The sequence below is a fragment of the Stomoxys calcitrans genome, chromosome 2 (assembly GCF_963082655.1).
Source record: "Stomoxys calcitrans chromosome 2, idStoCalc2.1, whole genome shotgun sequence".
In the NCBI taxonomy this organism is placed as follows: domain Eukaryota; kingdom Metazoa; phylum Arthropoda; class Insecta; order Diptera; family Muscidae; genus Stomoxys; species Stomoxys calcitrans.
This window is the reverse complement of record NC_081553.1, coordinates 20,426,448-20,454,002: the sequence shown is the minus strand read 5'-3', so window position 1 is coordinate 20,454,002 and position 27,555 is coordinate 20,426,448. Positions and strand designations below refer to the sequence as shown.

Here is a 27,555-nt window from a genome sequence, read left to right as displayed (position 1 = left end):
GAATTGCGCCTTCTAAAGGCTCAAGAAGTCAAAATCCCATATCGGTTTATATGGCAGCTATATCAGGTTATGAACCGATTTGAACCTTATTTGACACAGTTGTTGAAAGTAAGAATAAAATATGTCATGCAAAATTTCAGCCAAATCGGATGAGAATTGCGCCCCCTAAAGGCTCAAGAAGTCAAAATCCCATATCGGTTTATATGGCAGCTATATCAGGTTATGAACCGATTTGAACCTTATTTGACACAGTTGTTGAAAGTAAGAATAAAATATGTCATGCAAAATTGCGGCCAAATCGGATAAGAATTGCGCCCTATAGAGACTCAAGAAGTCAAGACCCAAGATCGGTTTATATGACAGCTTTATCAGATTATAAACCGATTTGAACCATACTTGACACAGTTGTTGGATATCATAACAAAACACGTCGTGCAAAATTTCATTAAAATCGGATAAGAATTGCGCCCTCTAGAGGCTCAAGAATTCAAGACCCAAGATCGGTTTATATGACAGCTATATCAGGTTATGAACCGATTTGAACCATACTTAGCGCAGTTGTTGGATACCATAACAAAATACGTCGTGCAAAATTTCATTCCAATCGGACGAAAATTGCCCCCTCTAGAGGCTCAAGAAGTCAACACCCAAGATCGGTTTATATGGCAGCTATATCAAAACATGGACCGATTTGGCCCATTTACCATCCCAATCGACCTACACAAATTAAAAAGTATTTGTGGAAAATTTCAAGCGGCCAGCTTTACTCCTTCGAAAGTTTGCGTGCTTTCGACAGACAAACGGACGGTCGGAAGGACGGAAGGACGGACATGGCCAGTTCGACTTCAAATGACATGACGATCAAGAATATATATACTTTATGGGGTCTCAGACGCATATTTCGAGGCATTACAAACAGAATGACGAAATTAGTATAGGGTATAATGAGGTACTGTATCACTGAGCTGTGGGAAGTAGGCCCCTTTTCTTAAATGCAGTGGTCTTGGGCAAATTTTTGCTCTACTCCCTTGGGAGTAGCCCAAGATTGGGCTAGTCGAGATTCCTACTGTACCCAACTACTATCCAAAGAAGGTAAACAAAACTAGTTTGGAAAAATATTTCATTATTTTTCTTTCTTCAATGAATGAGTTGATGTGAAGCGCTTGCTTGTCCCTTGCCATTTTGCCTAAAAATTGGGTTTGTTGTGATTCCTACTGTACCCAACTACTATCCAAAGAAAGAGTAAAAACTAATTTGGAGAATAATATTTTAATGTATCCAAAATTTTTTATGAATTAATAGATATTAGGTGCTTACTTCTGCCACTTTTACCAAAATTGGCTAGTCGAGATTCCTACTGTACCCAACTACTATCCAAGGAATACAAATTTTGAAAAAATCTTTAAATATTTCCAATTTTTTGGTCGTGAAAATGAGAAGTTTCATTTATACGAAATTTTGGTCTAGTCAAAATTCTTACAGTACCCCACTTCTTTACTAAAGAAGTAAAGATTTAGGCATGTCCGACTGTCCGTCCGTCCATCTGTCCGTCTGTCCTTCCGTCCATCTGTCCGTCTGTGAATCCATGCATTCTTGTAATCAAAGTGCAGATCGTATTTGTTGTCCAATCATCACGAAATTTTGCACAAAGCACTTTTTTAGCCCAAGGGCGAATGCTATTGATTTTGATAAAAATCGGTTCAGATTTAAATATAGCTCCCATATATATGTATCGTCCGATTTGCACTTAATTGGCCATAGTAGCTACAATTTTCAACCGATCTGCACAAAACTTGGCACGGAGTGTTTCGTTACTGATTTTAACATATCTGCAAAATTTCATCAAAATCGGTTCAGATTTAGACATAGCTCCCATATATATATAACGCCCGATTTGCACTTAAATGGCCGTAGTATCTACAATTTTCAACCGATATGCACAAAATTGGGCATGGATTGTTCTGTTACTGATTTAAACATATTTGCATGTTTTCATCCAATTCGGTTCAGATTTAGATATAGCTCCCATAAAAATATATCGCCCGATTTACACTTTTAAGGCTGTAATAAACACAATTTGTAACCGATTTCTACAAAATTTGCCTTTCCTTACTGGTTTTGCCGACTTTTGCCTTTCCTTACTGGTTTTTGCTAAAGTTTGGTTAGCCAAGATTAAAAAAATGGGATAGTCAAGATTCCTACTGTCTCCAACTACTATCCAAAGAAAGTAAAGAAAATCAATGTATTTTTTTTCAATTTTCCCACATTTTTTATGAATGAATTGATCTTAGGCGCTTTCTTCTCTCTTCTGTTTTTTTGTTTTTTTTTTTAATATTGGCTGGTCGTGATTCCTACTGTCCCCAACTACTATCCAAAGAAAGTAAAGAAAATCAATATGGATTTTAGTTTTTCAATTATCCCACATTTTTTATGAATGAATGGATGTTAGGCGCTTCCTTCTCTCTTCTGTTTTTTTTTTTTTTAATATTGGCTAGTCGAGATTCCTACTGTACCCAACTACTATCCAAAGAAAATAAAGAAAATCAATATAGATTTTTTTTTTCAATTTTCCCACATTTTTTATGAATGAATTGATTTTAGGCTCTTCCTTCTCTCTTCTGGTGTTTTTTTTTAATTTGGCTAGTCGAGATTCCTACTGTACCCAACTACTATCCAAAGAGAGTAAAGAAAATCAATATGGATTTTTTTTTCAATTTTTCCACATTTTTTATGAATGAATTGATTTTAGGCGCTTCCTTCTCATTCCTGGGTGTTTGATTCTCATTTTTAAAATTTGGTATTTTTTTAAGTAAAATTTCTGCCCCTTTTTTTTTGCCTCTATGTCACCTAAGGTCAACTCCCCATTGACACTTTGTCACTGCTTTCCTCCACGCCTCCCACCAAAACCGCCAAACCAAAACTGTGTTTAAATTGGCGTTTATTTCACTTAACTGGAATTCACTTAGCATGAATGCATGGAGACATGCATCATGTGCATTGTTTGTTGCAGTGCAATAAAATGAGTTGCCATTGATGCGACAATAAGACATGCCTCAATGAATTCCAAGTAAGGCGAGAAAAGCCACCAAAGAAGAAATAGAAGTTCGCAAATCGGGGACTCCGAAACAAGCAAAAGAGGTACAATCCACACTGTTGTTTTTGACTTCTGATTGATCAATATGCGCAAATTTTTGGTGCCATTCACACAGGCATAGGCATATCAATTTACCTCCCCTCTCTCTCTCTCTCTCCCACTCTCTTGAGGCCAGTTTTCAATCTGCCACACTCAAAACGGAGGTTCATTCAATTATTCATATCCATACAAAGAATAAACGCTTAAGCGATTTTTCCATTTTTCTGTCCAAGGGAACAAAATGTTTAATTCATGGTGCTGCTGTGGCTGCCTCAGGTCTGGTGGCTAAGCTCTACTTGCCTGCCAGTCACACACAATGTCTGTCACTTTGTTTATTTGGTGCTTTATGGGGCAAAAGATGAAAAGAAAGCGTTATTGAATTCGATCATTGTAATTCATTCATGCGCGCGAGCGCTTACCCCAGCCAAGGCAGCAAATCACATAGTGATACTACCTACCCCACCCCAAAAACTGCTCTCCCTTCACCACCGACCTCAAAGACTATCGATATATGAAATATTCGTTACGAAAACTAAAAAGACAAGCAGACACCCCGCAAGACAGAGAGACAGAGACAGACATTTATTATAAAACGATCATTCAAATCGTTTCATTTTGTGGCATCCAAGGAAGCAGAGAGCCAAAAAAAACTACAACACAGCATATTTATCTCATATGGATGGATGACAACTGAAATCTGTAACTTAGCAGACTGACTGGCGCAAAAAATTTTGAAAAAAATACCCATGAAAAGAAGTCAAAATCTGTGTAAGTCTTGCGTCTTAAGCAAATTAAGATTTTAAAATTCATTAGTCTGCAAATGTCATTTGGGGTCTGTGTGATTGAAAGCTTAACAAATGTCAAAAATCTCCATCACAACAAAGCTCACTGGCATACTCACTCACTCACTCACTCACTGGCTCGCTCATGCTGTTTGTTATTCATGCCGAGTCAGCGGCAGTGGCTTAGATGCTCTGAGGGCGCAGCTGCCAAGATGAGCAGTTAAGCTGTCATCTTCTATGTTGGCCATATCAAATGATTTTAGATTTTCTCGATAATTGATCATCGTTTGAGTTGAGTGATGAGATAAGAGGATATGAATTTACTGAGAATATTTACGCGATACTGGAATACAAATGGGTATACGAAAGGAAAAGGAAAAAATTACGTGGCGAAATGGAGGAACAAGTCTACTTTTTGTTGAGTGACTAAGAAAATTTAAATGCGCAAGATTCCTACTGTACCCTACTACTATGCGAAGAAATAAAGTAAAACAGTTTAAAACTTGAATATGTGCTAAGATGTATAAGCCCATGGATTTTTGGAACAAGTTGGGGTATGTATTATTGATTTTCATTGGGTTATCTACTTAGTAGATGGGGACAGTAGGAATCAAGTCAGAGAAAAAAAATTACATAAAAGTGTATTTGGAATGGAAGAAAACAAAATCTTTATATAGGTGGGTACGAATATACATACTTAAAAAACTTTGAATAAGTAAATTAAGCTTGTGTCTTGCTGGATCCTAACTAGAACAATGAAAGGCAACAAATCCAGCTAGTCAAGATTCCTACTGCACCCAACTACTATTCCAAGAAAAAAGGGAACAGGATTATTGTTACGAAGAATAGGTGCGCCCGTATTTGATTTATATATTGTATGCATTTTATGAGCCACCATATATATAGTATTATATTCGTGGCTGTTTAATTCTGTTTATAGTAGTAGGGGACAGTAGGAATATAGTCAGAAAAAAAACGAACAAAATCATAAAAAAAATTTAGTTAAAAATTAAATTCTCTTTGGCTCTCTTATTTCTTATTAGCGAAAATATTTGCTGTACTTGTACTATAATTTATATATGCTAAATATTGATTATAGTAGTTGGTGACAGTAGGAATTCAGTCATAAATATTTCTATTGAAAATCATAAATGCTATAGGTTGGAACAGTAAGAATGAACTCTACCCATAATCGTACAAAAATGTCAATAAAAAACTTTCAGTCGATTCATCATCATGTCAATTTTGTTCAATTGATTCCAAATAAAAAAGTTGAGAAGGATGAAATCAAAAAAAAGTGTTCGCATATATCCTCATTCTAACGAGAATATTGCTAAAATGCAAATGAAAAAGGTAATTAAAGAGCATTCTTTAAGAAAAATGAATGAATAAATGCGTATTCTATTGCAGCAACGAAAAATTGATTCAACTATGGTTTGCCCAAAAAGTTATTGCGGATTTTTCATATAGACGGCGTTGACAAATTTTTTCACAGCTTGTGACTCTGTAATTGCATTCTTTCTTCTGTCAGTTATTAGCTGTTACATTTAGCTTGCTTTAGAAAAAAAGTGTAAAAAAAGTATATTTGATTAAAGTTCATTCTAAGTTTTATTAAAAATGCATTTACTTTCTTTTAAAAAATCCGCAATTACTTTTTGGGCAACCCAATAGATTCCTACTGTACCCAACTACTATCCAAAGAAATAAAGAATGAGAGATTTAAAATTATTTTGAAAAACATGCTTATATGTTTTTATCTTTTCCTTTTTTATCTTTTATATAGCCCACCTTACATATTATCATATTCATTTGCCTTTAATTCGGTTCATAGTAGTTTGGGACAGTAGGAATTTGGAATTTTTTTTTTTTACCTTTTCAAAGGCAAAAAAGAAATTTACATAGAAATGAGTTTTTTTTCGACCGAATTCCATTTCAATACGTCTCCTTTCTATAGCCGATTGCGAACGGCGTGCCGCAGCCGCCGTTCGCAGGTCGGTGGGGATTGTAAATGGGCCATAACGGTCCATGTTTTGATATAGCTGCCATATAAACCGATCATGGATCTTGACTTCTTGAGCCGCTAGAGGGCACAATTCTTATCCGATTTAGCTGAAATTTTGCATGAGGTGTTTTATAATGACTTCCAACAACCGTATTAAGAATGGTACAAATCGATTCATAACCTGATATAACTGTCATATAAACCGATCTGGGGTCTTGACTTCTTGAGCCATTAGAGGGCGCAATTATTATCCGATTTGGCTGAAATTTTGCGTGAGGTGTTTTGTTATGACTTTCAGCAACTGTATTAAGAATGGTTCGAATCGGTTCATAACCTGATATAGCTGCCATATAAACCGATATGGGGTCTTGACTTCTTGAGCCACTAGAGGGCGCAATTATTATCCGATTTGGCTGAAATTTTGCATGAGGTGTTTTGTTATGACTTTCAACAACTGTGCTGAGTATGGTTGAAATCGATTCATAACCGGATATAGCTGTCATATAAACCCATCTGGGGTCTTGACTTCTTGAGCCATTAGAGGGCGCAATTATTATCCGATTTGGCTGAAATTTTGCGTGAGGTGTTTTGTTATGATATTCAACAACTGTGCCAAGTATGGTTCAAATCGGTCAATAACCTGATATAGCTGCCATATAAACCGATCTTGGATCTTAACTTCTTGAGCCACTAGAGGGCGCAATTCTTAGCCGAGTGGAAGGAAATTTTGCACGACGTGTTTTGTTATGATATCCAACAACTGTGTCATGTATGGTTCAAATCGGTCAATAACCTGATATAGCTACCATATAAACCGATCTTGGATCTTGACTTCTTTAGCCACTAGAGGGCGCAATTATCATCCGATTTGGCTAAAATTTTGCATGTGGTATTTTATTATGACTTTCAACAACTGTGCTGAGTATGGTTGAAATCGATTCATAACCTGATATAGCTGTCATATAAACCTCTCTGGGGTCTTGACTTCTTGAGCCTCTAGAGGGCGGAATTATTATACGATTTGGCTGAAAGTTTGTGAATATGGCTGAAAGTTACGAATATGGCATGAATCGGTTTATAGCCTAATGCAACTCCACTATAAACCCATCTCCCTATTTTACTTCTTCAGCCCCTAAAGTGCGCAATTCTTACTAGATTTGGTTGAAATTTTACACAATGACTTCTACTAGGGTCTTCAATATTCAGTTCAATTATGGTCTGAAATGAACCATCACTTGAAATGGTTCCAATAACATAACAATTCTTTTCTTTTATCCTTTGTTTGCCTAAAAAGAGATACCGTGGCAAGAGCTCGACAAATGCGATCCATGGTGGAGGGCATAGGAGATTCGGCGCGGCCGAACTTAGCACGCTTTTACTTCTTAAAAATTTTTTTTTATTTTTTTATAATAATTTTTTTTATATTTAATTTTTTTCGAACTTACCATGTTGATGATAGCTGGGATAATATCTGCGGTGATGTCCATTACTTTCCAATGCATAGAAGGCGCCCATATCGCTGGTGTCCAAGCCCAGGCCACTGGTGGCACCGGCACTGCCGCTACCGCCTAAGCCCATGCTGCCTCCGGCTGTGGAGCCCAAGCCCGCCGACAAACCATGATGGCCCAGACCCGATGCCGAGGAGCCCAGACCATTGGTTTGTGGTGAACCACCGCACACCAGGCGTGGATTATCATACCAGCTGCGCGCAGCAGCTTCGGCTGTAGAGGTCATATCCATGTCGAGTATAATTTTGATGCTTTTTATTGAACAACTATGGTCGTTAGGAAAAGGAGTTCTTAGCAATTTATTGCTGTTTTTTTTTGTTTTCTTGCAAATTAAGCAAAATGTAGAGTTTTTTGTTTAAAGTTGCCTTTTAATGGTATTTTCCGTTACGAACTTGTTTTGCGATGATTTTTTTCTTTGTGGTTTTAATTCTTGTTTATTTATTACTTATATTTATTTTCGTACATTTACTGTTCATTTTGTTGTTGTTGTTGTGTTATAACTGTGCGGTTGTTAGGAAAAGAAAAAAAAAATAAATAAATTTTATTAAAACATTTGACAGTAACAAGCATTGAATTTTTTTTTCTTCATATAATTAGAATTCCTTTGTGCATGCGGTTTTTGCCGCTTCTTTGGTGGCGAATTCAATACAAAACCTTCAAGTGAAAAATATATATTGCCTTTCCATAAATGAATTGAGAATAAAATCAAAGCGCATCGGAAACCATAATTCAATCATTGGCTATAATTAAAAAAAAAAGTGGAATTTTATAAAAAAAAAATCTTTAAGAGGAAAAGTGATGCCAAGGTGATGTTAAGGAATTGAAAATGAGGAAGACTTGAACACAACAGGTTTGGCAAAGTAGGAATGCAACCTAGAATTATGAAGTATTCTGATAAAATTTCCAAAAAGTGCTGCCAAGTGGATGAAAAAATTGTAAAAAAAAAAAATTTATAATAAAAATGATGTCCAACAAAACTGAAGAACTTGGAATAGCTCAATTTTCCATCCTCTTAATAAAATTGTTATAAGAAATTGTATTCTTACGTCGTTTTCATAATTTTGAAAAAGTTTATCACAAAAAGTGCTGCCAAGTTGATGAAAAAATTTAAAAAAACAAAAAAAATTTTAGTTATAAAAATGCTGTCCAACAAAACTGAAGAACTTAGAATAGTTCAATTTTCCATCCTCTTAATACAATTTTTGTGAGAAATTGTATTGGTATATTGTTTACCAAAAAAAGTGCTGCCAAGTTGATGAAAAAATTTTATAAAACAAAAAATTTAAATAATAAAAATGATGTCCAACAAAAGTGAAGAACTTGGAATAACCCAATTTTCCAACCTCTTAATACAATTTTTGTAAGAAATTGTATTATTACTTTATTTTCATAATTTCGAAAAAGTTTACCACAAAAAGTGATGCCAAGTGGATGAAAGAAGAACAAGAATAATTAAATTTTCCAACCACTTAATAAAATTGTTGTGAGAAATTGTATTATTACTGAGCTTTTTCAAGAAAAATACTTTTTTTCACAATTTCGAAAAATTTTACCAAAAAAAAGTGATGCCAAGTTCATATGTGTCCTTTCAAGATATAAAATTTGCAAATTTTCCCTCTCCTTGTAGAGCCAACATTAGAAAGCCTAAATGCTCCGTTGAAAAATTTCTCAGATGTTTATTTCCAAGATTTGAACACCCTCATGACAGTATTTTCTTTAAGGAGATGTTTTCCTTAAAAAAAAAATCTTCTAGAAAATGTTCGATAACCATTTTGGTTTAATCTTTTACTTTCTTTCGTTTTTACCCCCAACTCTTACCACTATCTTCAGCTTATCCCTGTTATCAGAGCGATATCATCTTTGTATTTGCCCTCATTAAACACAATATTCGCTGACTGGCCCTCACCTCGTAAACTATTCACAAAATTCCCCCTTACGGTGATTATAAAAAACGCGGGAGCAGTTAAATTTGCTCATACCTTAGTCGTTTGTTTGTTTATTTGTTTCCTTGCTAGATTTCGGCCACTTTTTTTTAATTTTTAATAACTTTTCATTTATTTCGGTTATTTACTTTTTTTCTTTTTTCTCTGATTATCCACTATCAGTGTTGCCCTTTGTTTACCTATTTTGACTTTTATTCTCAAGTGATTTATGGACTTCAATGTCGTCGTTGTGTCGGGGACCACACTGCGGTATTTTGTTTAGTTTTATGATCCTCTCCTATATCTGTGACATAAACTCTTTTTTTTTTTTTGTTTTCCTACAAAGTTTAAAAGTCCACATGGAAATAAAAGAACAGGCAATTCGATCATACTTTGGATTTGTATTGCCATGACGCACGGTGGACTATGAGCGAAAGCGAACTTTGAGGAACTTTAACAAAATTTTGGAGAAAAAACTTTAATAAGTTCGATGTTTCCTTAAGCTCAGGAAAAAGGAAGATTGCAGTCGGCACAATCATTAGGACTTAAACCCCGAAAACTACAAAATTAGTATCAATTGATTCGGATATTGCGAATTGCCAATTTTTCCATAAACACTCTATTAGGGAGCAGAAAAACTTCTCTCATGTTCTAAAAAATGGAGGCATGGACATGTGGCACAATTTCCTCAGAACAAATCCATTCTTGTTTGTTTCGTAAATACAAATTAGCCCATAAACATTCCTTTAGGTAAGAGGGACAAACATCTCAGATATGAAATAGTGCTGTCCGATTCAAATTTAATCTCAATGATAAGGGACTCCTTTTTACAGCCGTTCCGAACGAAGTGTCACAGTGCGCCATCTCTTTGTGGAGGAGTTTCTACATGGCTGTCATACCAAATGGTACCTCACAAATATCGCCAGCATTAGGAAGGGATTTCCACCGCCAAAAATTTTATCTGATGTTCTTTCCAGGATTCGAGCCCAGAGGCTAAAGGCACCACGTTATTTTACAGCAGGGATAATTTGAATATTGGGATAAAACCAAAAGTCTAAGGGTTTTTCTATAGTGCATTAAATGAATACAATATTTTAAAATTTTGTACATGCTATGGTCTATTAAAAACAATATGTTATTGTTATACACTAACTTGTTTGCTATAAATGATATAAAACTCTGTTTTACAGTGTAGACCCAATTTTTAACTCATATTAATTAAGTTTTATCAAAAACTTTACAAATTAATATTCATATATTACAGTATAACAATTTTGTGGAAACTGTTATACGTTTGTTTTGAGATTTATGTCTCTCTCCTATAGCGTTTGGTCACTTTTCTAAGGTACTATACACTTCTAATACAAAATTTGCAATATTATAATCATGTAGAACAGTATAACACTTTTGTGTTAACTGTTATACACTCTTATTTTTACATATAAATCACATTCTTTAAGAATATACTCATTTTTTAAGTTGTTTCAAAAAGCCTTTTTATTTTTTTTATTATTAAGTAATATTCATGCATAGTACTATAAAACATTCGTGTTAACTGTTATACACTTCATTTTGTGATATAGCCACTATCTTACATCGGAAACTAATTTCTTTAAGAAATTTCAAAAAACCTACCTAATTAAAAAAAATAACAAAACAATATTCATGTATAACTTTATAACACTTTTGCGTTAACTGTTATACTGTTACTTTTTTCGATACAAAGCCACTTCTTAACATCAAAGTCGTTTCAAAAACCTATTAGGTCTTAATAACAAAAAAAATATTCATGTATGACTATTAGATTTTAATAAAAAAATAATATTCATATATGACGCTAACTGTTATACACTATTATATATGACACTAACTCACTATCTATGCAGTTTTACCCTTACTTTTTTCGACCCAACCCTTTCTTAATATCAAAGTCGTTTCAAAAACCTATTAGGTCTTAATAAAAAAAATAATATTCATGTATGACAGTTCAGCGTTAACTGTTATACACTGTTATATGTATGACACTAACTCACAGCGTGAACTCACTTTCTATGCAGTTTTACTATTACTTTTTTCGATACAAAACCTCTTCTTAACCTCAAAGTCGTTTCAAATACCTATTAGGACTTAATAAAAAAATAATATTCCAGTATGACAGTTAATTGTTATCTTTTATACACTGTTATATATATAACACTAACTCACAGCGTGAACTCACTTTCCATGCAGTTTTACTCTTACTTTTGTCGATACAAAACCACTTCTACACATCAAAGTCGTTTCAAAATCCTATTAGGTCCTAATAAAAAAAAAACTTTCCAGTATGACAGTTCAGCGTCAACTGTTATATATATGACACTAACCAACAGCTTGAACTCACTTTCTATGCAGTTTTAAAAATACCTAATAAGATTAAATAGAAGATTTATAAACTCATATTCATTTATAACAGTATAACACTTTTGCGTTAACTGTAATACACATATTTTTTTTTAACTCAGCTATCAGAGCTTTCATCGCATTGTACCTATACGGAGACAAAATTACTGCAAAACATTTAGTTAGCAGATTGAATAGAAAATGTACAAACTTATATTCATGTATAACAGTATAACACTTTTACGATAACTGTTATTCATATATTTTTTTGAACTAAGCAATCAGAGCTTTCATTGCATTGCACCTATACGGAGATAAAATTACTTCAAAAGATTAAGTTAGCAGATTGAATAGAAAATTTACAAATTTATATTTATGTATAACAGTATAACACTTTTACGTTAACTGTTATACACATATTTTTTTAAACTAAGCATTCAGAGCTTTCTTCTCATCCCAGCTATACGAAGACAAAATCACTTCAAAACATTTAGTTAGCAGATTAAATAGAAAATTTACAAACTGATATTCATGTATAACAGTATAACACTTTTACGATAACTGTTATACACATATTTTTTTTAACTAAGCATTTAGAGCTTTCTTCTCATCCCAGCCATGCGGAGACAAAATCACTTCACAACATTTAGTTAGCAGATTGAATAGAAAATTTACAAATTTATATTCATGTATAACACTTTTACGTTAACTGTTATACACATATATTTTTTTTTATCTAAGCAATCAGAGCTTTCTTTTCATCCCAACTTATCACATATCAATGTGTGCTGTCCGAATCAAGTTTTAGCTCTATGATAAGAGGCCTTCTTTTATAGCTTAGTCCGTAAGGCTTGTCGCAGTGCAATACCGCTTTGGGGAGAAGAAGTACCTCACAAATGTTGCCACCATTAGAAGGTGATTATCACCGCTGAAAAATTTTCTAATATTCTCCCAAGATTCGAAACCAGACATTCAGTGTCATAATCAGATAGGCTTACCTCTGCTCTATGGCGACCTTCACTTTCCACTCATATCAATATCAGATACTTTCCCAGTTTTGTCCCTATTTCAAAATCTTTATAAAAATTTCTTGAATTTGTCTTCCAATCATTAAATTCCCTATTTTTCACCATCTGTTCCATTTTAAGATTTTTTTTATTTTTAATTTCTTTATCTCTCGATTTAAGACCTATGTACTTCACCTTAGCCTTTTGTTTATGGGCCTTTGTTTGATTAAACAACTGCGGTTAGATTTACAATTGACTTTTTATGGCTGAAGAGGATTTGAAATCATACAAAACACACACAGCCATGAGGACAGACAGACAGACAAGGGAATGCCTATTTTCCTGTACAAAAAATAAGTGTGCAATTTTTCGCTTGTTATTATCATGGTGTCAATTGGATATTCGATGCTGGCCATATTATTATCCTTGTAGAGATTTTACAAGAATAGAACAACAAGCCTTACCAAAATAAGTGATAGTGGAAACGGATAGTGAGCGAGAGAGAGAGCGGGCCAAGACAATAGCCTGCCATGAATTTGTGTATCTTTTTTTTTTTTGTGGTGTATTTACCACATTTGATTGTTCTATTGTTGGAGTGTTTAGTTTCAGTTTCAGTTTTTTTTAGGGATAATTTTAAACAAAAGATCTTGTTTTATGTCGCCTTTAGAGGTTGACTGGCTGCTGGTGGCTGGCGCTAAGGTTGCCTAGTGTTGTTGTTGTTGTTGTCGTTGTTATTGTTATTACCATGTATACTGATTGTGTCACCTGCACACTGGGAGACATTAAAGTTAGCGAGTTGTAAGGTTTATTGTTCTTCAGGCCAGCAGACGCCTTGGGATAGACAGACGGACGGACAGACAGACATTCAAACTCTAGTTTGGGTGGGCGTTTTGTGTGCTGGGTTTGTTGGTGACCAGTGTTGGAAGATTTATGACTAGGATGTCTAGGCCGCCTATGATACCGTTCTGGTTAGTTGCCTTCTTCTTCTGCCTTTTTACTCTTTGCCAAGGCTAATTCTATTGAACTACTGGGACTCCTTAGGGTTTCAGATATAACTGTATTTCTACTTTTTACGACTTCTATTGATGTTGTTGTTAGTGTTAACCCAAAATTACTTTATCACCTGTACGTTATTGAACGACAGTCCTTTTGATTCAATCAAAAAAAGTGAAAATATTAAAAGAAGTTAGTTCTAGATACTAGAATGATAACATTCCTTAACCAATTCAGAGATACGACAACTGTGTCTGTGTATGTGTTGAGTATATCTATCGAATCGTTCGATTGTTTTATAATTTCCTAATATGATTTTTGCCCTATCTGCCTTGCCAAGATACCTTCATTGCCTTATCGGTATCATCGTGGAACAAAAAAGATGACAAATATTTGTTAATGACAGGTAGCTCAGCAAATATTTGACAGTTTCCAATCTAAACTGGACTTGTTTTTTTTTTTTTTTTTATTCATTTCTAACGCATATGGCAGTTCTTTAAATTTGATAGATATGAGGCATTGGTTTTTTTTTTTTTTTTTTTGTTTGGTAGTTTATGTTCAATTGCACACTGCATTGTATGGTGTTTGCACTTTCCCCATACCCCCTGCCCCTTTTGAGAATTAAGAAGTTCTTTGTGTATTTATTTTTGGGTATTTTTTGACAAACGGTCTACAATCGATTTTGATAGCCGTTATCTGTTTTTACTTAAGTTTTTTTTTTTTCTCTGCTCTAAGGTGCTAACTTGGAAAAGAAGAAGTGTAAGAATTGTTAGTTGTTGTTGTTGTTTGTTTAGTGTATATTTGTTGATTGATAACAGCCGTATGTTGTTGATTCTCAACATTTTTTTTTTGTTTTTTTTTTTTGGGTTTTTCTAAATGATTTCGATTTTTAACAATTTTCATTAAAATGATAAGAATTGGAACGTCAATACTCTATTTGTTAGCTGTCTGGGCAATTCAAAACGTGGAATTCAAACAGAGGCAAGAAATAATGAAAATAGACAGTGGAACGGTGATTATTTCGAAACAAATGTTTAGTTTTTATACCCAACGCCATGGGAGGGGTACTACTACTAATCTAGTCATACCGTTTGAGCTGCGACTAGGATGAACTTGAGGTAGTCATGTCCTTCCATCCCTCCGAAATCACGCTAGTGACCGAATAAATACAGATATACCCTTGAAATTTTGCACTGATACTTCTATGGCTGAAGATTATTGTTGTTGTAGTAGTGCATTATACACTGAGGCGAGTGAAAGTCATTCAGGATTGCAAATGGACCATAACGGTTTTAATATAAATCCCTTATAAAATGGTCCCTCCACTTGATTGATCTTGGGCCCCTAGAAATCGCAATTATTATTCAAATTGGATTAAATTGCGGAAGAAGTGGTTTTTTCATGACTTCAAAAACCCGTGGAAGGTATGGTCCAATCTTACAATAAAAAAATTCAGTTTGTGTTTGTTCGATCCGTATAGATTCAAAAACGACTAAACCGATAACCTTGGAATTTTCACAGATTGTGTAGGTTTGTCTGGAAGCAAACAAAGGCTGTATAATTTTTTGATATCAGGAGGGGGGGCGGACCCTCCCCTTAACCCAAAAGTACTATCGAAAAATAAAATTGCACCGATCGGGACAATAGGGGATTCAAATGAAAGGTATCGAAGAGTAGAAAACGAATTTCATAATAAAAGTTGGGTCCAAGTACCTGGGGGCCGCCCCAGCCCCAAAACCCCTTAAAATAGGTTTATTTGATGATCATGACAATATGGGAGTCAAATGAAAGGTATTCGGGAGTAGATTACGAATATGGTCAGGAAGTAGTAATAGGGCTTATAATTTATTGATAACGGAAGGAGGTATTTTTGAGGTAACGGTGGAGGTATTTTTGGGACCCTCCACCGTTACCTCAAAAACACCACCCAAAATCAAAAGTGCACCGATAAGGACAATATGGGACTCAAATGAAAGGTATTCGGGAGTAGATTACGAATATGGTTAGGAAGTAGGAAAAAAATTTTTCATAGATTGTGTACGTTTGTCTGGAAGGAAACATAGGCTATATAATTTTTGAATAAAGGGTGAATAACGGACCCTACGGAAAGTGGTGCGATGGGCACAATAAAGGTATCAAATGAAAGGTATTGGAGAACAGGAAATGAATATGGTAATAAAATTTGGGTCCATGTACCCAGCGGCCCTCCCAACCCAAAACTTCTCCAAACAGATATATTTGAAATTCATGTCAATATGGGACTCAAATGAAAAGTATTAGGCAGTAGATTACAAATATGGCATAAAACATTAGGTCCAAGTAATGGGAGGTCACCCAGCCCAAAATATCCCCAAATGGGCATATTAGCCGACCATGGCTCTATGGGACTCAAATGAAAGATATTAGAGAGTAAATTACGAATGTGACATTAAAATTTGCGTTCAAGTCTAGGTAGCGCTTTTCCTCCCAAATATACGTCAACCGGGTTATTTGACCCAAGATGACAATATGGGACTCAAATGAAAGGTATTTGAGAGTAGAAAACGAATTTGATATCCAATTTTGGAGCCAAGTGTTTTGGGGTAGGGCATACCCCAAAGCCCACTCTAAACTGAAATTCATTTACTTTGGGAATAAAAAACGAATTTGATATCTATTTTCAGTGCAGGTGGACGCCCCAGACCCAAAACGCACTACAAAGGGTTCATATTTACCGGCACTGGCAATATGGGGCTCAAGTTAAAGGGTTGAGGAAGTGCAGCAAGTATTTCATATCCATATTTGAGGGAAATGTCAGAGGTGCCATATTAGAGAGTTAAAGAAAGAGCAGCGGAGTGGGTACGGTTCGGCTAGTATTATATAAGCCATTATTCCAATTAGTCCTCCGCGGACCCAAGAAATGTTATATTGAAAGAATGCCTGAACTCTTCAACTAAGTTAATTTGTGTAAATTTTTTAGTAGAGAAAGAAATGTTTGTGAGTTCCCAAGTTTCGATCCGTTCGAACTCACCACGTTTTAATTTGTTGGAAATTAATGCAGTTTATATACCCTGCACCATACGATGGGGGTATACTAATTTCGTCATTCCGATTGTAACTACTCGAAATAATAGTCTGAGAACCCATGTCTGTCCATCCGTCTGTCTGTCCGCCCGTCTGTCCGTCCGTCTGTCAAAAGCACGCAAAGTTTCGAAGGAGTAAAGCTAGTCGCTTGAAATTTTGCCACAAATACTTCTCATTAGTGTAGGTCAATTGGGATTGTAAATGGGCCATATCGGTCCATGTTTTGATGTAGCTGCCATATAAACCGATCTTGTGTCTGGACTTCTTGAGCCTCTAAAAGCCGCATTAATTATCCGATTGGAATGAAATTTTGCATGACCTGCTTTGTTATGACATGTTATAACTGTGCCAAATATGGTTCAAATCGGTCCATAACCTGATATAGCTGCCATATAAACCGATCATGGGTCTTGACTTCTTGAGCCTCTAGAGGGCGCAATTCTTATCCGATTGGAATGAAATTTTGCACGACGTGTTTCGCTATGACTTCCAACAACTGTGCTAAGTTAGGTTTAAATCGGTCAATAGCCTGATATAGCTGCCATATAAACCGATCTTGAATCTTGACTTCTTGAGCCACTAGAGTGCGCAATTCCTATCCAATTTGGCTGAAATTTTTCATGACGTATTTTATTAAGACTTTCAATAACTGTGCCAAATAAGGTCCAAATCGGTTCATAACCTGATATAGCTGCCATATAAACCGATCTGGGATCTTGACTTCTTGAGCCTCTAGAGGTCGCAACTAGAGGTCGGTTTAAATCGGTCTATAACTTCATATAACTTCCATATAAATAGACTCCCCGAATAGTTTTCTACGGCACCTAGATTATTAAATTTGTGCCTGATTTGGCAAAAATTTCGTACGTAAAACACGCAGTTGTCTTCAGGTAAGTTTGTTAGTGGACATTTTTTACAGAATCCATGGTGGTGTGATCCCAAGATTCGGCACGGTTAAACTTAGCACATTTTTTCTTATCACTTTAAATTTAGGAGTTAGTAGATAGACACAAGTTCTAATGGTGTTTAATGCAGTCACCTGCCATGTTGTCTTAATCCTGCAGGACTCTTAGCCCCGGGTGAATATAATGCGTCTACCAACGCCCCCATACATGGTCGAAGCTAGCATGAATACCACTTCGAGCCCACGTAGTTTAAACGTGATCTCTTCCTTGGTTATGGAAAAAGCACCATCTGGAACTCCTTCCGATCTCTGGGTCAGGGCATCCGGTTGATTACATGCATCACAACAACGAACAACAACTGCCCTTCCTGCGATTTTAGGTCTAAACCATAGCCACCACGTTACTCTCCACTTGGGCCTCACCATAGTCAGGCTGTAACCAAAGTTCCAGGAGCTCCTGACACCCGAGGTACCAGATTAAGGACTCTGGTCCGCCAACGTCGACCAACTACTTCCAGTTAAACTACAAACAGTTTCGGACTGGTCACCAAGGCACCATCCTGTAGCAACACCACAAACACAACCATCATCCTGCGATTTTAGGTGAATACCACAGCCACCACGTTGCTCACAACTGGGGCCTGGCCATAGTCAGGCTGTAACCAAAGTGCCAGGAGCCCCTGACATCCGTGGTACCAGATTAAGGACTCTGGTTCGCCAACGTCGACCAACTACTTCCAGTTGAACTACAAAACGGTTCCGGACTGGCCACCAAGTGGGATGATGGAAGTACCATCTCGTAGCAAACCACCACACCACAAACAGAACCATCAGAAAGCAGGTTGCATAACCCAAAACGACTTGGCACAAGACTGAAAACAGTAATGCCACCGAAACATTCACACAACACGGTACACACTCTGCTAATCAAAAGGAGTAGCAGCGACACCGTGAGAAAAACATCCAAACCAACAGGAACTTCCATACATCCACCTACATGAAGTGACGGAGGGTAAGGAGGTGAAGGACGGCCAGGAATTGAAGGTTGGAAAGCTGGAGGAAGACGGTTGAAGCGATGAGACAGAAGATGGATGAGAAGTTAGTAGAGTCATCGAAAAGTGATCGGTTAGTCTTCGGACCTGGTCGTGTGGGTGTAAATCTTCCAAACGGTACAGCAGCCCTCAACTCACCGACCTTCTCGATGACTCTACTAACTTCTCATCCATCTTTTGTCTCATCGCTTCAACCATCTTCCTCCAGCTTTCCAACCTTTAATTCCTGGCCATCCTTCACCTTCTTACAATCCGTCTCTTCATGCCGACAAATAAATTGCACAAAACCTTTATTCGTCATCGAAATATCAGTTAAAACAGCAAATTTCGTAGCCACGGAACTAATTTTTAAGGAACAACCCAAAGCAACACAATACCTGGGTAGCCTCAATCTTCCACTTCGGACCGCGAACCTAAGGGTCCCCTGTGGGGCAATAGAAAGCGAAAAGTCCGAATGGTGTTTAATGCAGTCACCTGCCGTGTTGGGTCAATCCTGCAGGGCTCTTAACCCCGGATGAATATAATGCGTCGACCAAAGCACCCACACATAGTCAAGGCTATGCATGTGTACCAATTCAATACCACGTTATCTGGTCGTTCTCTCCCCTTTGGTTAGGAGCGGAGCACTATCTAAAACTCCTTCCGATCTATGGCTCACTTTACCCGATGGCAATGCAACTCGACATCGAGCTTGCGATCTATCCGCAATTTGGGTCCAAACCACAGCCACTACGTTACTCCACACTGGGGCCTCACCATAGTCGGGCTGGGATCGAAATCCCAGGGGCTCCCGATCTATGGGTCACTTTACCCGATTGCAATGCAACTCCACATTGAGCTTGCAATATAACCGCGATTTGGGTCCAAACCACAGCCACCACATTTCTCCCCAATGGGTCCTCACCATAGTCGGGCTGGGATCGAAATCCCAGTGGCTCCCGATTCCCGTGGTAACAGATTAAGGACTTCGGACAGACCTAGTAGCCGAAGCTACTACAAGTTGAACTCCAAACAGTTCCGAACTAGTCACCTAAAAGGAAAACCGCCAAAGCCATTTCCCCGACCCCCCTAAAACCAAAGCGGACTAAAATTCAATACGGATCTGAACGGAAAAAATACCCAACACGAACAGTAACCCTATACGGACAAAAACGGACAACTCCTTCTAGAGACATAGGTTAGGTTAGGTCGAAAAGAGGGTGCAGATATAAATCCGCCTCATGCCACTATGGTCGTACACCTAAGCCAGTAATCGGCTTGTTGTGCGCTCTAAAAAATTGGGACATAACGGACAACATCGGACGGACAAGAACAGACACTTCCCACTGCGGACAAAAAACGAACGAGCACACAAAAATCGGACAAACATCAAGCACCAAACCATCGGACGACTCGCCAGAGGCCTATCACCGTACCCCAAACATCATTCTCCTATCAAAGACCGCCTTCGCAAAGAAGACCAAACTCGCAACGGTTTTAGAGTCCAACAAGGCCATGGTCAAATTCCACACCCCCTCTCTTAAGGATATACCCATAGCGTCTAAATCCCTAAGGACCGAATTATACGGGCACTCTGTTAGTACGTGCACCTCGTCCTTAAACATACCCCCGTAGGTCAGAGGTTAGCATTTCCGACTATGACGCTGAACGCCTGGGTTCGAATCCTGGTGAGACCATCAGAAAAAAATTTCAGCGGTGGCTTTCCCCTCCTAATGCTGACAACATTCATTTATGTAAAAACTTCTCTCTAAAGTGGAGTCGCACTGCGGCACGCCATTCGGACTCGGCTATAAAAAGGAGGTCCCTTATCATTGAACTTAAACTAGAATCGGATTGCACTCATTAATATTTGAGAAGTTTGCTCCTGTTCCTTAGCGGAATGTTCATGGGCAAAATTAGCAATTTGCATAGGCGCTGTAGGAATGGTGCCGGATGAGATCAGAAACAAAAATTTCTAATGAGCTTACTTTGACAATTTCGTTAAGACTTTTGATGTCATTTTTTTATACCGCCATCTAAAATTTTGATGCCAAAAAATTTTTTTTTTTTTCAAGTGACCGAATTCCTACTGTCCCATACCTACTATCAACTGATATGAATTTTGCATAATAGCTATGATATGTATGGTATATGAATTATTTTTATAGAGCTATATCTTCTTTCGTTGCCCTTTTGCTATGAAAGTTATGAAATTGTAGATTAAAAGCTATATGTCCTATAATTTCATTGATAGTAGATGGGGACAGTAGGATTCATGCCAAATTATTCGTTACAAATTTTGATTTTCTTCACTCTAAACTATGAAAATATTTTGGAAAACTGATATGTGACTGTATATAGCATCTTTAAGGTTCAAGAAGCAATGCTCTCCCAACTACGAGTAGACTATTATCATAAAATCATCATAAGATTACAACATATTGAGAAGATTTTCACGGATAAAAGATATTTTTTGATGCCCTCACCAGGAATTGAACCCAGAGTTTCATATTCATCATAAGAGGCATGTTAAGAAATGCGTAATGCTTGCCCTTATTTACGAATATGATAAAAAAAAAAACAGATTTAAAGCTCGCGTCCTTGCTCTTTTCTATAAATTTACTGATAGTAGATGGGGACAGTAGGAATCATGCCAAGATCTTCTTGATTTCAAACTAAGAAAATATTTTGGAGTATTGATATGGGGCTTCATATGGAAGCTTTAATTACGAAGTTAACTTAAATGATAAAAAATAGATAATAACCATGCTGGTTAGTACCCGAAGTGCCTATCGCTTGGCATTGTTCCATTGATATGAAAGATGTATTCATAGTGGCTAGGATTGATGGGAATCATACCACTTTATTAGTTTTGTGTTTAGATATACTTAGCATTATGCCACAAAAATTCTTTTTAGTTAGGCTTGATATATCCAGTACGACTTTACTAGGCAAAGAATAACACAAAAAAGGGTAATGTGATCACTCAATTCATGAAAAATGCATTGATAGTAGATGGGAACAGTAGGAATCATCATAACACAGGCTGGAACATTGAGGTCCGAACTGTGTGGTGTTCATGGCTATCACGAGAAGCTGTAAGCTACCGGGCGCGTCCACAGGGTGCGGATAGTGGAATGCACACAGGCTGGAAGATTGAGGTCGGGTCGGTGTGGTGTTCATGGCTATAACGAAAAGTTACCAGGCACGTCCACAGGATGCGGATAATGGAATGCTTCATACGGAGAAGCTGCAACGGCAGTCGTTACGAAAAATTTAGCTCCGAGCGAACGGGCAAATCCACAGAATGCGGATAATGGAATGCTCCATTCGAAGTAGCTGCAATGGCAGTAGCGGACAATTAGCGGTATCGAGCAAGGAGTCTCAGTGAGAGGCCAGGCGCCACCGGCTCTTGCACAAATACTGAGTGCCTATGATGCTCGACATGACTAAGCGGCTTATTGGCGCCTTTATATTTAACCAATGGCCACCATGTTTCCGCGGCGATTGGTCTCTTGTACCGGAATGAGCTGGCTCATCTACAGGAGCTTCTTGACGAGGATTTTCAACCTCCACATGAAAATGTGGCTACAACAACAACCATTTTCCCCGAATTTTTGCTATAAATTCCTCCTGTTGATAGATAGGGACAATAGGTACAGTAATTAGAAACATGGGCATAACTAGATCTATTTCGAGAGTCTCAGTGAGAGGCCAGGCGGCACCGGCTTTGCACAAATACTAAATGCCTGTGATGTTGGCCTATGACAAGGCGGGTTATTGGCGCCTTTATATTTAACCAATGGCCACCCTGTTCCCGCGGCGATCGGTCTCTTGGACCGGAATGAGCTAGCTCATCTACAGGAGCTTCTTGACGAGGATTTTCAACCTCCACATGAAAATGTGGCACAACAACAACCATTTTCCCCGAATTTTTGCTATAAATTCCGCTCTTAGTAGATAGGGACAATAGGTACGGTAATTAGGAACATGGGCATAACTAGATCCATTTCGAGTTTTGCAACCATCGCTAAGCGCTTAGGTTCGAATCCTGGCGAGAACATCAGAAAACAATTTCAGCGGTGCTTATCCCCCCCTAATGCAGGCGACATTTGTGAGGTGCTATGCCATGTAAAAACTTCTTTCCAAAGAGGAGTCGCACTGCGACATGCCGATCAGATTCAAATTTTACCCATGAACATTCCTCTAAGGAACAGGAGCAAACTTCTCACACATCAATGAGTGCAGTCCGATTCAAGTTTTAAGCTCAATGATAAGGGGAATCTTTTTTATAGCCGAGTCCGAATGGAGTGCCGCAGAGCGACACCTCTTTGGAGAGAATTATTAAATGGCAAAACACCTCACAAATGCTGCATGGGGAAAACCACTGCCGAAAATTTTTTCTGTTGCTCTCGCCAGGATTCGAATCCAGGCGTTCAGCGGAAATGCTAACCTCTACGCTACGTTGGCCTCAAAGCAGACAACACTAAACTTCAATCAGTCTCGCAACTCATCAGTTTGCCCTTGCTTTTTTATGGAATGTTCACGGGCAAATTTTGCATTTGCGATGGTTCTGTTGTATGAAAAAAACCAACATAACTAAGTCTAATCCTAGACTTTTTGCTGTAAATACAGTTATAAGTAGATGGGGACAGTAGGAATTGTAATTTTTTTCAAAGGCACATGGAGATAAATTTATCCACTCAGAGTTTTAAAACTATCAAAACTTCAAAACTATGGTATAAAAAAGTCAGCAACTACGGTTTAGCCTAATCCTAGACTTTTTGCTGTAAATACAGTTATTCGTAGATGGGGACAGTAGGAATTATATTTTTTTTCAAAGGCACATGGAGATAACTGTGTCTATTTAGAGTTTTAAAACTATCAAAACTGTAAATCTGTGGTATAAAAAAGTCAACGTTTAGGCATTTAAACCTTTTTCTTGAACCAGCTAGTAGATAGGGACAGTAGGAATTATACTTTCTATTAGATGGCCTCATATAACTAGATTAATTTAGAATTTAACAGCTATCAAACATATAAAAACGATAGATATGAAACTCATACCAACTTCGTTTTAAACTTTTTTTGTTTTCCTGAGTTTTTACTATAAATTCAGCTGTTAGTAGATAGGGACAGTAGGAATTATAGTTTTAAAAAAGACACACGGATATAACAAGATCAATTGAAAGTCTCACAACTGTCATAAGTAAAGTTGTGTTGTATAAAAAAAAATCAACACCACTGCGTTTTAGCCTTTTCCTGGACTTTGTGCTGTGAAATTGGCTTTTAGTAGATAGGGACAGTAGGAATTATAACTTCTAAAAGACACATGGAGATAACTGAATCAGTTTAGAGCCTCAAAAAATATCAAAACTATAGTTCTGTAGGTCAACGTTATTGAATTTTAACCTTTTCCCTGAGTTTTTGCTATAAATTCAGCTGTTAGTAGATAGGGACAGTAGGAATTATAATTCCAAAAAGACACACGTACATAACTAGATCAATTTAAAGTTTCACAACTGTCATCAGTAAAGTTCTGTTGTATAAAAAAATCAATACCACTGCGTTTAAGACTTTTCCTGGACTTTGTGCTGTAAATTCAGCTTTTAGTAGATAGGGACAGTAGGAATTATAACTTCTAAAAGACACACGGACATAACTAGGTAAGTTTAGAGCCTCAAAAAATATCAAAACTATAGTTCTGTGGTATGAAAAGGTCAACGTTATTGGAGTTTACCCTCTTCCCTGATTTTTTGCTATAAATTCCGCTGTTAGTAGATAGGGACAGTAGGAATTATAATTTCAAAAAGGCACACGCACATAACTGGATTAAGACATAACCCCGGTCTTGTTTTACAACCATCAAAATTACAGTTCTGTTGTATAAAAAGAACCAAAGCAACTGCGTTTTACTCTTTTCTTTGCATTTTTGTTAAAAATTCACCTATCAGTAGTTAGGGACAGTAGGAATTATGCTTTTTAAAAGATACAGGGACATTATTAGATTATAAATATGACTATATAGATGTGCTGCAAGTGGAGTGACTTAATAAGTATAACCTTTCTATGGGAGGTTAGCATGTTCACCATTGAAGCCGACCGCCTGGGTTCAAATCCTGGCCAGTATATCAGAAAAAGTTTTTAGCGGCGGTAATTTATCCCCTCCTAGAGCTGGCGACACTTCTTAGGTATTTTCCTAAGTTAATCAACCGTGTAAACAGCTCTACTAATTAAAGTGGATTTGCTTTGAGGCAAGCCATTCGTACTGGACAAAAATGAGGTCCTTTATCATTAGAGTTCGTATTTTTATGCAAAATCAAAAATTTTCCATCTATCATTTGGCAAATGCGTTGGTATATTGAAGTTTTCAAGTCAATATAAGTTTACAAAAAAATATTTATTGGCAAATACCATCGGTATTTGTTAAATAATAGAAAAGAAATTTTCCATTTTGCATAAAAATTCCGGACTCTAGTTATCATTGAGCTAAGAGGTGTCCGCTACAGGCGGATAAGAATCTTATCATTGATATGAGAGAAAGTATTCCTCATTGAAATGTTTATGGGCAAATTTGCTATCCTATGACGATGGCTGTGAAATATTTTGTTACCTTTCCTACTTATCGAATATCCACTGTTAGTGTTGTGATAGATTGCTGATAACATAATTGATAATTGTTTGGCGTTTTCCCTCAATTCAAAGAAGTGATTTTTAAGAAGTCATTTCAGTTGTTTTTTAGGCCATATATGATATCAGTGCCAGCTGGAAGCTTTTCATTAAAGCTCCCGCTGATGATGGGCAGAAAAGGGTAGAGCCAAAATGGCAGTTGCAAAATCAAAAATTTGAACTTTTTGATATAAACTTCATAAATGTGTTGCAAGTTGGAAGCTATCAAACAGAAATTTTATGGAAAAATGAATTTAAAGTCCTCGCTTTATTTAAGGAACAAAAAAAATGGTTTTAGAGCGGGCAATTATCCCTTCCCTAAAAAGCCTCACCGCCCAACGGGATTGCATGTCCGGCAGAGGACACTGAATACCTAAACTCTTAAAGAGCAAATATTTTGTTTATATGGAAGAAAATAAATTTTAGTTAAATAATGCTTCTTCCTCGCTAAACAAATCATTTTTATTTCTATTAATTTTCTTGAGCAAAAATAATTTTTTTTTTCAACTATAACCTATAGGCCATATTTTCCCTATAAAATAAAAAAAAAATAAAAATATTTTTCCTCATGGCATTACAAATCCTTAACAAACAAAAGCCGACGCAAAAATGTCTACATCTAAAGACCAGTGAAAGCTTTTCTCCTTTCACTACAAACCATTTGTCAAAATTCCAACTGGAATATGACTATGACTGCCTGCGGTGTTGCAAAAAAATTCCATAAAATCAGCATTGTCGGCGACTTAATCTTGCACTAGGTTTTGTATTGATTTCTTTAATCCTTATAAAATTTTTAAAACCATCTTTTCATGCTTACACTATAAGCTTAAGAGCTTAACATTTGAAATTTATGTGTTGTGCTACACTTGTTTCTGTAAAAATGTGATTTAGGCATTTTTAACTTTTCATTGATGTTTTGTTTTTTTTTTATTAATTTATGTTTAATTCTTGTTAAAATATTCACTCCCAAAATTCCTTTATTTTGGTTCTCACGGCACTTAATCTTCTTCTTCCAACGAAATAGTTTAAATTATTATTTTGAATTTATTCAATAAATTTTTTCGTTTTCGGCTGCGGTTTTGCGTTTAATTTATTATGCAAATATTTTCATTTATTTTTGTGCACTTTGACAGGTTTACGATTACACCGGTTATTAGTGGGTATTTTCTTTTTGAATTTAATTTGTTGATGTGTTTTATTAAATCTTGATGTTAGATTCTAATCACCATCACCATCATCATCTTCAACATCATCGTGGTCATCAACAACATCGACATCACTGTGAGAGTTGTGAGTGAGCGAGTAACTTGAGTGAGTGAGTGGTGAGTGTGGTTAAAGCGTTAAACAATTTTTGTTTTGTGTGATATGCTGGGCGATGATAACGCACTGATTTTAAGATTTGTAGATTTCTTACGACAACTTCTAGGGCTACGACCAGGAGAATGACAACGACAACGACAACGACGACGACGACTACGACAACGACCAAGAAGAAGACGGCGACAACAACAATATGAAGAAGAGTCAGCGAGCGAGCGATGTGTGATTATTATTCAACGATTGTTTGATTGGATTTGTTTGTTTGTTTTCTTTTCGCAACGGCAGATACTCTCTGAACACTGCTCTGCCTTGTGGCTCTGTCGACAGCGGCGACGGCGGCGGCAACGGCAACGGAATCTCAGATAGATAGTACGGTAAGTAGTACAACCGTGTCCGTGTATACAAAACACCCAAAAAAATAAGAGCCTAGCTCTTCTACACAAACACACACACACACGCACGCAGGCACACGGAAAATCTAAAGAAGAAACGTCGTCGTAAAAAATCAAAGCAAAAACCTACACTCTCACGCAAAATACGTTGTCTTGTCTCAACTACGTTTGTTTCTCGTCCGTTCAACGGTCACAGACCAACTGAATGTGCATGGGAACCGGGGAATGTTATCGAAGCAACACAAACATACCATTGCCAGTAACACCTCATGCCGTCAAGAGCCATGTGAAAGAAAAAGACAACTACAAAATGTTGAGAGGACTGTTAGTGAACAGGTTTTTTTAAATTGCCAAGGGGTGTTGAGTAGGAGCAGCAAGCAACGAAGAGGAAACACAAAAATGGTTGTTCACCCATGCTGCACTAAGAGAGAAAGAGATAGCCTCACCTAT

The 27,555-nt window shown here is 36.9% G+C and overlaps 1 protein-coding gene across 3 annotated transcripts in view; it reads right to left on the bottom strand.

Annotated features, from left to right (window-relative positions):
- LOC106080379 (GATA-binding factor C) overlaps positions 1 to 27,284 on the bottom strand; it is a 145,495-nt gene extending 118,211 nt beyond the window's left edge. For all 3 annotated transcript variants that reach the window (XM_013241754.2, XM_013241755.2, XM_059362993.1), the window contains exons 1-2: positions 26,211 to 27,284; positions 7,363 to 7,925 (exon numbers count right to left, since the gene is read on the bottom strand). In XM_013241754.2, the coding sequence (XP_013097208.2) occupies positions 7,363 to 7,657 (295 nt within the window). In that variant the 5' untranslated portion in view covers positions 7,658 to 7,925; positions 26,211 to 27,284. The remainder of the gene's footprint in view (positions 1 to 7,362; positions 7,926 to 26,210) is intronic.
- Positions 27,285 to 27,555: the final 271 nt, after the last annotated feature.